The sequence below is a fragment of the Talpa occidentalis genome, unplaced genomic scaffold (genome assembly GCF_014898055.3).
Source record: "Talpa occidentalis isolate TD23 unplaced genomic scaffold, MPIMG_talOcc4v2.1 talOcc4.5, whole genome shotgun sequence".
NCBI classification, from domain to species: domain Eukaryota; kingdom Metazoa; phylum Chordata; class Mammalia; order Eulipotyphla; family Talpidae; genus Talpa; species Talpa occidentalis.
In genome coordinates this window covers 50,225,828-50,237,848 of record NW_023604861.1, presented here as the reverse complement: position 1 = coordinate 50,237,848, position 12,021 = coordinate 50,225,828, and the positions used below count along the sequence as shown (strand labels likewise).

General features: G+C 39.7%; 1 protein-coding gene across 1 annotated transcript in view; it reads left to right on the top strand.

The window, feature by feature from the left end:
• Positions 1-12,021, top strand: part of LOC119258826 (NEDD4-binding protein 2-like 2) — a 79,749-nt gene that overhangs the window by 53,384 nt on the left and 14,344 nt on the right. The window contains exon 7 of the mRNA XM_037527145.2: positions 2,662-2,742. Within this exon, the coding sequence (XP_037383042.1) occupies positions 2,662-2,694 (33 nt within the window). The 3' untranslated portion in view covers positions 2,695-2,742. The remainder of the gene's footprint in view (positions 1-2,661; positions 2,743-12,021) is intronic.

The following is a 12,021-nucleotide window of genomic DNA, read 5'->3' as shown; positions in this document are numbered from 1 at the left end:
TTTCAGCAGGGGAAGTAGAGGGCTCATAGCAGATGGTGCTTGATCTTTAGAGTCATGTCCTACTTCCACACCTCTGCCCCCAATAGTCGTCTTCAATGTTAGCAAGCAGAATGCTTGGACTCTACATTTAAATAGACGTGGGAAAAAATGGAGTATGAGGCAGGAAAACGGTGACTACATAACAGAAATGGGCTGGTTTTTTTTTTCTTAAGCTTTTAACTTTTTATATTGTCCTTGTTTAGTACATGACCCTTTCCTTTCTCATTCACAGAATAACTCACAACTTGAGAATAGTAAAGAGGCAGTGAAAAGAGCAAATGATAAAAACAATATCACCTGAAATAAACTCATCTTAATTTTTAAGGACTGAGAAGGTTACTGAAAGTTATATAAAGGAGTCTGATTAGTTGCCTTGATAGTCCTTTAGTCTCTTAAGATTGTTGTCTTTGGAAATAAAAATCCATTTGTGAATAAGAAAGGTGACAACATGATTTTTAAAATATTCTAAGTGAAATGTAAGTAAATTTGTTCTAAACAATAAGCATATCTAAGATGTCAGATGTTGTAACGAGGAAATGAAGGGGCGTGTGCTAACTGCCAGCCAGGGAGCACCCCACATAGCGCAGCAGACCTCTTCTGTTCTGCTCCCCCCTCCATCTCTGGTGAATTCTCTCACCCCCACCCCACACCTCTGACCTGTACCCCAGTTCTTGTTTGCATAAATAAATCTTTTTTAAAGAAAAAGAGGAAATGAAGCACATATCCCAGCTTATCCTTATCCTGCTCAATTACTTGTCTTCTCTTCCCTAGAGATAGAAACTGAAAGTCAAGAGGTCAAAGCTCCAAATCCCCATAGTTCTCCTTTACCTTCCTGATATTTTCTCTTTACACTGACCAGGGTGCCTAGACATTGCTCCTATCTCACAGCTTGGGCCCAGAGTTTTGATTTTGCTGCTAGACTTCTGATATTTTGGTCAAAATTAGTCCCTACAGCTCAGTCCCAAATGACTCTCAGAACCAGGAAATCACAATTATCCGTGCTCTAGGGATTCTGTTTGTAAACATTATGAGTCACATCTTAATTGTTTGATGTAATTTTTCTGTCCTTCTAGATTTACCAAAGAAACATACTGATTAAAAAAATTAAAATGCATTTGTTTGGGGAAATTTTAAAAGATAATTGAAATCAGTTTAGGTCAGGGATCATAGCCACGATCCATATTCGGAAATTGTATGCAAAATTTTTGGTGTTATTTTGTGCCATTTTTTTCTGGGAGAAAGTCCATAGATTTTTCATCAGCTTTTCAGGGAGTGGAAGGGAGGGAGGTTGGTCCATCACTCAAAAAGATTAACAATCAGTGCCTTAGATCAACACCAAAAGCACAGAGGCACTGGTGGGAAAAGATCCTAAACCTCCTCTCCCTTTGGATGCACAGTAGCTTCATAATCAACAATAATGATCAAGCATCCATTAATTAAGCTTTTGGAAAGCTTTTTAGAGGAAATAGACCTCATTCATCAAATAGCTTACCTTCTAAATGGGGAGATAAGACTAACACAAAACAAAATTACTGCACATAGAAAATATAAATGACAATCTTATGAATTTTTTATGAGTGAAATTAGCAGTGCTAAAGGGATTGTTAAAGAGAATATGGGATTATAGTTTTGGCTGCGATGGCTTCAACGTGAAAGTGAATTGTAAGCAGTGCATAAGCTCTTATATACAAGAGAGAAAGAATGGGCCTTAAAAGAAAGGGTTTGTATTTAAAAAGGGAGGGAGGAAATTAAGTGTAGGCTGTAAGCCAATTTCTTTGTCTGGGTTGGGCTCGCAAAGATATGGTGTATTTGTGGTCACTTACCTTATAAATAAGGCAGTGAACTCAAATGAGTCCTAGCACTAGGGGCTCTGCAACACATTGGTATTATGTAGTAGAGCCATATATATTCTGAAGTAAACAAACTACCCGTATTGCTAGAAATGAGTAGAGGAAAAATATTTTATGTGGTTTGATGTGATTGATATGTATATATCAATATTTATTTTTTATATACCCAAAAAGCAGGTTTATTATATACAAAAATACACAAGGAAAGAAAAGAATGCTTGCACAAATACAAGTGGGCAGAAAGAGCTGCAAAGGGAAAGGGTTTGTGAAAAGAAACACCTGCATAGTCACAAGCAGGCGGGAGAGCTGCTATATCAATATTTGGACTTATTTCTGATCATCTTAATTGTTTGTAAGAATTTTTCTCCCAGAGACTCTTATGTGGAAGGAGCATATTGCAAGAAGCCTAAGCTTACTATAGTTGCAATGTTTTCTACATGTCACAGGAAAGGACAACTACCTAAATTTTATGCCCTGTGACAGTATCACTTTGAGCTACTTCATATACATACATACACACATCTGTATCTATATGTATATTTTACTTACATAAGATTGTGAAATGTGACACAGATCATTTTACATATATACATAAATGTTTTCATTGAGTCTGGATAATGTTTACTAATAGAATAGAGATCTGAGGCAAGCTAATTCCTGCTTTAGCCATCACTAAAACATCTTCAGAATCAGGCTTCTGCTGTTATGATGATCTAGGGTAAAGATCTGTGTGAAATTAGATACGAAATTTATTTCCTTTTATTTTTCACAGTCTTGGTGCCTAATGTCTGTGTGGTTCCCCTAACCGGAAGACACTGAAGATGATCAATTTGCATGGAAGACATCAGTAAAGGTATATTTTTATGACTTTCAAAGATGACTTTTTCTAACTAGTTTCTTTAAAAAAAATTTGTAGTAGTGAAGGGCTATATCACTTATATTAAATTGGAAAAGACTGTGTGTGGCTGGATGGATAACATACATAATATTGCTTTCTTACAATAATTCCAAAGAGAAAGTTACATTAAATTCCCTAAATTTACTGTCTTGTAAGCTGGCTATAAAGCACACACTGTGGGTGACTGAGATGTCCATTTTAGGAGATTTCTTTATTCCTCATCACATCTTTTCTCCTGTCCAATCCTCAGTTTTGCAATGTTATAATAGAATAACAGCTACAAATAAGCTTCATCTTTACTTGACTTGGAAGCACCTACTTCTAGGTGTAATCTATTGCTCTATAGTGAGAAGTATGGATGTTCTGAGACGCTGTTAATTTTCTAAGTACCTGGAGGAGGACTGACTGGGAAACTTGGAGAGGTGATAGGAACTCTGGAAAGCCAGTACTCCTGGTAATATATAATGAGGGGAGGGTGGCTGCAGTTCTGTTTACAGTAGTTGATATGTTTTAAATATGCCCAGAGGCAATGCAAGGGGTACATTTTGAAATAAATAGTAAAATCAGCGAAATATAGAATTATCTAGCTTAGAGTTATAGATATTTCTTACCTGTTCATTTAAGCATAACTGTGAAAAGAGCAGATTAATTTTGTATCCAATTAATAAAACCAAATACATTTTTCTAAATGTCTTATTTCTCCTCACCCCCATGGAGGCCTTATTGCTGCCTGAACACACATTCTCATGTGCTCTCGCCCTCTTACTCTGTGTGTGTGTGTGTGTGTGTGTGTCTCTTTTTCTTACATGAACGATACTTTAAATGTTTGAATTGACATTCATGATTATTATGTTTCTTTTATTATTTTGGGAGTGTTTCTACATGACTTAAATGATCATGCAAATTTAACTCATGCCAAGCATCAATCCATATTACATGTATTTTAATTATAATTCTTAGAAAAGTAAAGAAGACTGTTTTAAAAATGAGAGTTCCTTCATTTATTAAGTATAACCTATTCCAGAGACCTTTATATGATTAGAAGGGAGTAGATGTTGATGTTATTTGGTTGTAATAGCTCAAATGTACCACTATTGAGAATAAATATAAAAACGGTAGTCTGTTACCATAGCAACCCTCTGTGCTTTTGCACATGTGATGTTTTTATTTCCTTTAAATGTAGATCTTTTCGTGAAAATACAACAAAGCTTAGATTGTTGCTCCCATATTTATTCTCCAATTTTATTGGTTAGAACATATTTTAGAACATTCTGTCAACATGTTGATAAGGGACTCCCCTCTCTCCCCCAGGATTCATATGTGATGAGGGCTGATAATTAGGGATATATGTTATATTTAAATACTAAAAGATTTTCTAGGAAAAGAAGTAAAACATGTAGACAAACTCATGTTGTATTTTAAACTTGACATCAACTTGGCATTGAAATAAACACATTGCGCTTTTTTTCAAATACCTAAATTATGAAATAAACACAGCTGCTACAATTTCAGTGTATGTGTCTGCACTTGATAAGAATTGAATTCACTGTGCATTTACCATATGTTTTTTCTCTTCATTTAACTAATTTCTGTGTTTCCATTTCTCAACTGGAACTACACAGATACCCAATAAATTTTGAAATATTTTAGCTTGTTTTAAACCTGGTTCCACTGAAAGAAGAGGGCAAAAGGACTGAAGATTTGGGAGAGGAAATTAAAGATTTGGAGCAACTACTAGAAAATGTGGTATAAATTTAGTACAAAAAGACATAAGAAACTATGAGGAATTTCAGAGAAAAGAAGTAGAGAGGGGCCTCCCTGGTGGCGCAGGGGTTAAAGACAGGGCTATCAAGCAGACCTCTCCTGTCTTACCCGCTGGAAGCAGCGTATTTCACTAGATCTGCCTGTTCTGCTCCCCGCTCTGTCGCTGGTGACCCCTCCCCCTCTCTCACCTCTGCCTTACACCCCAGTTCTTGTACGCATAAATAAATAAATCTTTAAAAAAAAAAATCCAAGTTCCAAATTCTTAAAAAAAAAAAAAAATCCATCTATTTGCCCAATAAAGGTTTACTGGGTTGCCTTAATTCAGACTTTGTTGTACACACTGAGGGTCTAGCAGTGAAAACATCCCTGCCCTCATGGAGTTTGTGTTAGGATTGAAATTAGGAAAGGAGCATTTCCTTTAGCCTGTGAGGTGGTCCTAGTGTGACACTAGTACAAGCAGCATGGAACAAACATGGATGTGTTTGTGGCCAATTTGGGAGTCTTTTCTATTTGCTAAATTTGGATGTTTTATGTCAAGGACACTTTCTGGGTCATAATTTTTATCTTTATAAAAATTCATCCTAAACTGCCTTCTGTGAACCTAATCTTCTCACAGAGCAATAAACCCAAATTATTAATCTTTTCTTAGGGATATTTTGAGTATTACAGCTATGTACAGATTTTTACAATTATGAAAAGAGGCCTCCCCATTTGTCACATGTTTGTGATCTCTGTGATACATAGATGAGTGGGCCTCAAGATTTAAGAGACAAATTTAGAAAGCGGAAAATAGCAAGAGAATGTGACGACCCTGGGAACAAGGCCTTGCCTATTTCAAAGTCCTTTTCTTGCCGGCCACTGGGTATTTTATATTACGTCTCTCCTTTAAGAGAGTGTGATAGGTACATATACACAATGGAATATTACTCAGCAATCAAAAAAGATAAACACATGTAGTTTTCAGCAACATGGATGGAGCTAGAAGGGATCATGCTCAGTGAAATAAGTCAGAAAGAAAAAGAAAAATACCAGATGGTCTCACTAATAGCAGGAATTTAGAAAACCTAAATAAGGGACCAAGAAAAAGACTAATCAATACAAAGTAAAAATCAAAATCAACAAGCAACTATAAACCAGAGACACACTATGGGGGAGGGAGGGACGGGGAAAGGAAGGACTAGAGTCAAAATAAGGGGGGAAGAACAATTGTATGGGGAATATAACCAAAATGAAAATGCATACATTGTGCAAAGATGAAAAAAGATGTAAGAATTATATAAAATAAAATATTTAAATTAAAAAAAAAAGAGACAGTGTGGTAGGGAGCTATAAAAAGGATGGACTTTCACCTAAAAGATACTGCTGACTGGCTTTGTAACCTTAAATTACCCTCTCAGAGACTCTCTTTGCTGGTAAGTAGTTTTATAAAACCAACCTGCCATGGGGAACTTAAGGGAGGATTAAATGAAATAATTTGTGCAAAGTACCTAGCATTGAGCCTTCCTGGTGGTGCAAGGGGTTAAGACGCAACCTATGAAGCTATCAGCAACCACTGCAGCACTAGTTCGATCCCTGGCCAGGGAGCTACCCACATGGCGCAGCAGACCTCTCCTGACTCGCCCGCTGCTCCCCTCAGTGGTGTATTTCAGTCAGTCTGCCTGTTCTGTTCCCCACTCTGTCTCTGGTGAATCCTCTCACCCCATCACCTCTGCCCTGTACCCCAGGTCTTATATGCATAAATAAATAAATCTTTAAAAAAAAAAAAAAAAGCAAAGTACCTAGCTTGAAAAATTACAGGTTCTTAGTAAAGGTTCCCCTAAATATCTTTGTTAAGGCATGCCTTTGAAATATATCCCCTTCCCCAAAATAGAAATGGTGTTGTCTAGGAGAATAACCTATTGACTCAGCAAACTTGACATATTTGCATGAATTTGTGTAGTTATTATTAACTGTAATGTGAAGAGCTGGATTCTTGGAATGGGACGTAGAATAAGTTTTGATTTAGAGATGAAAGATTGGGCAATGTCAGGAGCAAGGGCTATCGAATGAAGCAGGAGCAGACCAGTGTGTGGGGGATGTGGAGATAGTGTGAAGCCCAGAAGCCCGGGGGATGGCATAAATAGGGAAGCAGCCTGGAAGCTTCACAACCAATTCCAAACAACAAGCTCCTTGTCTGGTCTTGTGTTTGTAGTTGAATTCTCTGGTCTTCCGTGCTATTGAAGATCCTAGCCACACAAGAACATCAGAATGCTCAGTGTCAGCCCAAAGGATTATTTCCAGTAACATACTCATTGGACACCAAATCTGGTTTGGATAATCTGTCCAACCATTCTTGATTAATTATATGAATTACAAAAATCTCAGTAAAACGTAACAATTTGAACATTCTATTATCTAATTTTGAAGATGTTTGCCACATTTTGTTTTCTGGAAGAAATTAAGGCACAGAAAACTTGAGCCACCTATTTTAAAAACTTATCAGGATAGAGGAGAAGTCCTATATGCAAGCATGGGTTCATGATTCTTGTCTAGTATTCTGAAATTCAAAAGCTCTGAAAATCAATTGTTGTTTTTGTTTTGTTCTTAAATGTTTGGCCTTAAAACTAACTTGACAACAAAACTTGACCCAAACAGATAGGGGGTTAATTTTTCTCCTTATTTATCCCATTTAGTGTAACCATTAGTGTGTGACCAAGGGGTACCCAGGGACCCCAAACTGTTGAGTGCATGCTGTGAAGAGTCCAGCTATCAACGTATCCAAAGGCAAAGGAAACAGACTCTTAGGATTTTTAATAGAATTGATGTGTGTGTGTGTGTGTGTGTGTGTGTGTGTGTGTGTGTGTGTGTGTGAGAGAGAGAGAGAGAGAGAGAGAGAGAGAGAGAGAGGGGAGAGAGGAAAGAAGGAAAAAGGAAGATGAGGAAAGATTTCAAATAATGATTTCCCAATAAAACTACTAAATTTACTCATCCCCTCATAGGCTGTCCATCCATACAGGCCTAGCCTGAAGTGGGGTTGCTGCAGTCAAAAAGCACAAGAAAGGGATTATGCAGGTCCCAGAGAGCTGGGCCAGGAGAGACTCACATTTTGAAAGACACCACATAACCTGCCATGAGGTCAAGAGAACAGCTGCCATTGTCTCTGCTAAGGACCAGGAGCAGCCTCCCTACACGTCTGTCACCCACATGTCTCTTCCAACCATCTCTCCATGTTTCTCCTCTGTGTGCTCCTTCCAGCAGCACCAGTGTACAAGCAGAAGTAGGAACCCAAAAGGCAGGAGAGCCTGGCCTGCTTGCCGTCTTAGTTTATCGGTCCACAGAGCTACTTGCCTTTACCCTTAGCTCCCAGCAGGTCCCCCCTCGGGAAGCTGGGTTCATGGCCTACTAAGACATGTAGCCAATGGGCCTGCATGTAAGTGGGGGTGGAAAAAAATGACACCCATTCTTTGTGCCGCAATGCTCCTCCCCCTTTCATGGAGATGCCTCTGTAACGTAACTATTTATACATTTCACTGTAGAAATATTAATGTGTTTAGTACTGGCAATTGCCCCAGACCCCACTCAGAATGTAAGGTAATATTCAACAGACAGAGATTTTTGGCTAGGGGTTGTGCAACTTGGGCTCTATGATAGGTAACTATTTTTTTAATTTTTAGCTTATTTGTACTTAACAAACTTGAAATATGGAAATTCATATTTAAAAATATAAATTGAGGGGTAATTATGTACTTGCTATCCAACATGTAGGCATTTACTTAAGCCCCGTTTTCAACACAGGAGCCCCATCTGTCTTATACTCCTCACTGCTCCCGGAGCCTACCTTGTCTTCCAGGCTTCTCCAGGGTATGGACAGTGCTTGGCTGTGGGCAATTTGTTTCTTAAACACTTTCATCTCACTGTCCTGTTTAGAGCTCCATCTCAAATCTTCAAGTTCCTGAATTTTAGGAATTATACAGAGTTAATTGTGTTGCTTCTTGGCTTTCTGTAAAGTGTGTGTGTGTGTGTGTGTGTGTTTGCCAAATCAGTTAACACTTGGCCTTTGCTTTCCAGTTTTCAAACTTATTACTGTGATTTTCTCTCTCTTCTTATAGTTTATGCCTAAAAGTGATAACAAAATACCCTCCCCCTAAAAAATTCCCTTTACATTTTAGTGGGGGTTTAAGGAGGGAGACGAATCTAAATACTTGTGTTCCATCTGCCATCTTTTCTGGGAGTTGAGTGCTTTATTTATCTCAGTGTTTTCTTTATGTTCATTTCATACAGTTCTAGTTTATCTTTCTATGAGACAGTAGTGCTCTGCCAGACAGCAACTAAGGTCTTCAGTGTTTTGTTGAGTGCCCAGAGGTCTTGCTCTCTGTAGGATCCTAGAGTCGTTATGAAATTGAACTTGCTTTTGGTCCAGTAGAGGATGATTCAAGAAAGGGTTGGCCAATATTAGAGTCAAAGCACACAGAGCTGTGAGGGAACTCTGGCATCTGGCAAATCTTTGCATGTAGGGGCATTTGAGAGTAACATTTATGTCTAGTTTCTAGTGAACATAATAGAATCCACACCACCATGGCTTTGACCAAGTGTGTTAGTAAGGTTATAGGACTGTAGTCAACAGTTTTGAACACTTTTATGCTTGATACAAAACAAGAATATACACCCAGACTTAAACTTGGTTCTAGAATATCTTCATCCCCTACCTCTGCATTTTCCAGCTCTTGCCTTTATCACCTCACCCTAATTTCCAAAATGGAGCTTGAGAAAATGGATTTGGGGATTCTCAGCCTCAGTCTTCCTTCTCATAGCTTATGACAAGTACCCCTATGTGCTCTGGCAAATAGCAGATCCTGCGGACACAGAAGATACGGTTGCTGCCCTGGGGGTGGAGTGTGACACCAACAAGAGTGAGGGATGCAATGTGGAGTCAGAGGCAGTATGAGATAGGATGAGCAAAATCAGACTTGCTCAAAGGGCATTTCCTCATTACAGACTTATCCAAGGCTACCAGAGTCCCCGGGTCACCAGGGTTCTGAGAATTTCCACGTCAGTCCAGCCTACTGGGCATACTCTGCATTGCTTCTCTTCCTTGGCCCCATTGCACTGACCTCTTCCTGCTTCTGGCAGCCTCTATCTGGATTCCAGGGGAGGGGTGAGGGAAACCAGGCAGGAGAGTGTTAGGTACAGTGGAGAACAGGGTTCTCCTGACTGGCCGTGTTGTGCAGACTGTGGTGGAAGGCGCATGCTGCAGATGCTGGAGCAGTTGGAAATCCTCTAGAAATAGCTAAGAAGCAAAGGTAGACTTCTTTCCATCCTCTCAAGTCATATCACATATAAAACAAGATGAATATGTGTGTATAAAACTATTTTTTTAGTAAAAAAAAATCAGAAAAGAAGTTTCTGGTAGGGGAAAGGGCATATGTTTAGAGAGAATTGGAAAAATCTATATACTATTTGAAGTAGTTCTGCTATGTTGAAGGGTCTGTGGTGACTGCTTTGGAAGCATCCTTTTGGGTTCAGACTTTCTGCCATCTTGGTATCCCCAAGAGAGGAATCTGAAGCTGATTTATCAGTTAGCATTCTAAATCCTGGGTATTTGAACTGTAGTTTTGAGGGTTAAATTCCTGGTTTCTACTAGCTTCTCTTGTACACTTCCTTATTTTCCCATATCTTGTTAATAGTAATAATTAGAGAATCATGTGAATTTTTTTAAAAAGATTTATTTATTTATTTATACAAGCACTGGGTACAGTCAGAAGCACGGGAGGGTGAGAGAATTCACCAGAGCCAGAGCTTGGAACAGAACAGGCAGACTGATGAAATACACTGCTGAGGGGAGCAGCGGGTGCGGCAGGAGAGGTCTGCGTGCTGTGTGGGACCCTCACCGGCAGCCGGAGATCGAACCAGCGCTGCAGAGGCTGCAGGCAGCTTTGCAGCCCAGCGCTCAACTGCTGAGCCACCAGGGGAGACCCACATGTGAATGTTTTTTCAGTTGCCAAAAATGATTTATAAGAGCCTCCCCGGTGGCGCAGCGGTTAAGCGCTGGGTTGCGAAGCTGCCCGCGGCCTCTGTGGTGCCGGTTCGATCCCCGGCTGCTCCCCGGCCACCACAGGAGGGTCCCACAAGGTACACAGACCTCTCCTGCCGCCCGCTGCTCTGCTCAGCAGTGTATTTCGGTCCTTCTGCCTGCTCTGCTCCCCGCTCTGGCTCTGGTGAATTCTCTCACCCTCCCGCGCTTCTGACTGTACCCAGTGCTTGTATAAATAAATTAATTAAAAAAAAAAGAGTGGGAGCACAGAGGTGTTTTGGGTCAGGGGTACCCACCCTGACCTTCAGAAGCAGGTTGCCACATGGTAGGACCAGTGTATCCTCCAGTAAGGATCTGGGTGTAGCTAACAGCAAGCTGGCTTTTGGATCTGTCAGCACGGTCACTTTCCGTTATTCCTCAGCTGATAACATCACTTTTTCTTCGCTCTTAATTTAGTAAATTGCAAGTCCAGACTCTGTAGTTTAGGCCCATATAAAGTTATTAAGCACCTTCTGAGTGTCAGGGATTGTGGTAGTTCCTGTGGTAACAAGGATGACAGTAACAAGGATGACAGGAAATAGATACACAAACACAGCTGTAGTTTGGAGGAATCAATTGGGGAAAATAGTTAGAGCTTGTTGGCTAGTTGAGAGAAAGGAGAAGTGTCTAGGGTCACTTCCAAGTAGTGCCAGCCACTTTCTCTTCCTTGAAACTCTTCCTCCCTGGACTTCCATACATCACCATCCTCAGAGTGTTGATCATTCTGTCCTATTCTCCTTCAGCAGATCCACTTCAAAGCCCCAGTCCTGGTGTTTATAGGGCCTCTTTTTCAGTTCTCTGCCCTATTCTATCTCCTTCTCATCTGGCAGTAATTTCCAAAGCTGTCTTCAGCTCAGCTTTCACTTCTGAGCAACACAAATTTTCCAGCATCTACTAGTTTGCTCTACCTGCACAGTCACTGCACACTCAGTGTCCCAAAACCTCTAGCCCCCAAACCTGTGAGGCTTCCAATTGTCTCTTGGACCCCCATCTAGGAAGGAAATAGTAGTGGACAGAAGTCTCATGCAGCACTGTCCAAGTAGAAATGTAATGCCAGCCACAGAAGTAACAAACTTTTCTAGCAATCACATCAGAAAAGCAATTAACAGGTGAAATTCATTTAGTAATATATTAACCCCATTACACACAACCTATTACCATTTCAACACATAATCAGTTTAAAACTGTTAATAGAATATTTTATATTTTTTTTCACTAAAACTTTGAAATTCAGTGTGTATATTAGCTCAATTTTCACTACTTGCATTTCAAAGGTTTAATAGTCACTTGGAGCTAGTGGCTACTCTATTGGACAGTGTGGTCTAGAATGAAAAGGGTAGTTTTTGAGGCTGGGTAAAAACACTCACAAGTAGGATGATAGGATGCAAACATGAAAAGAACCACTATTTTTATGAGTCACT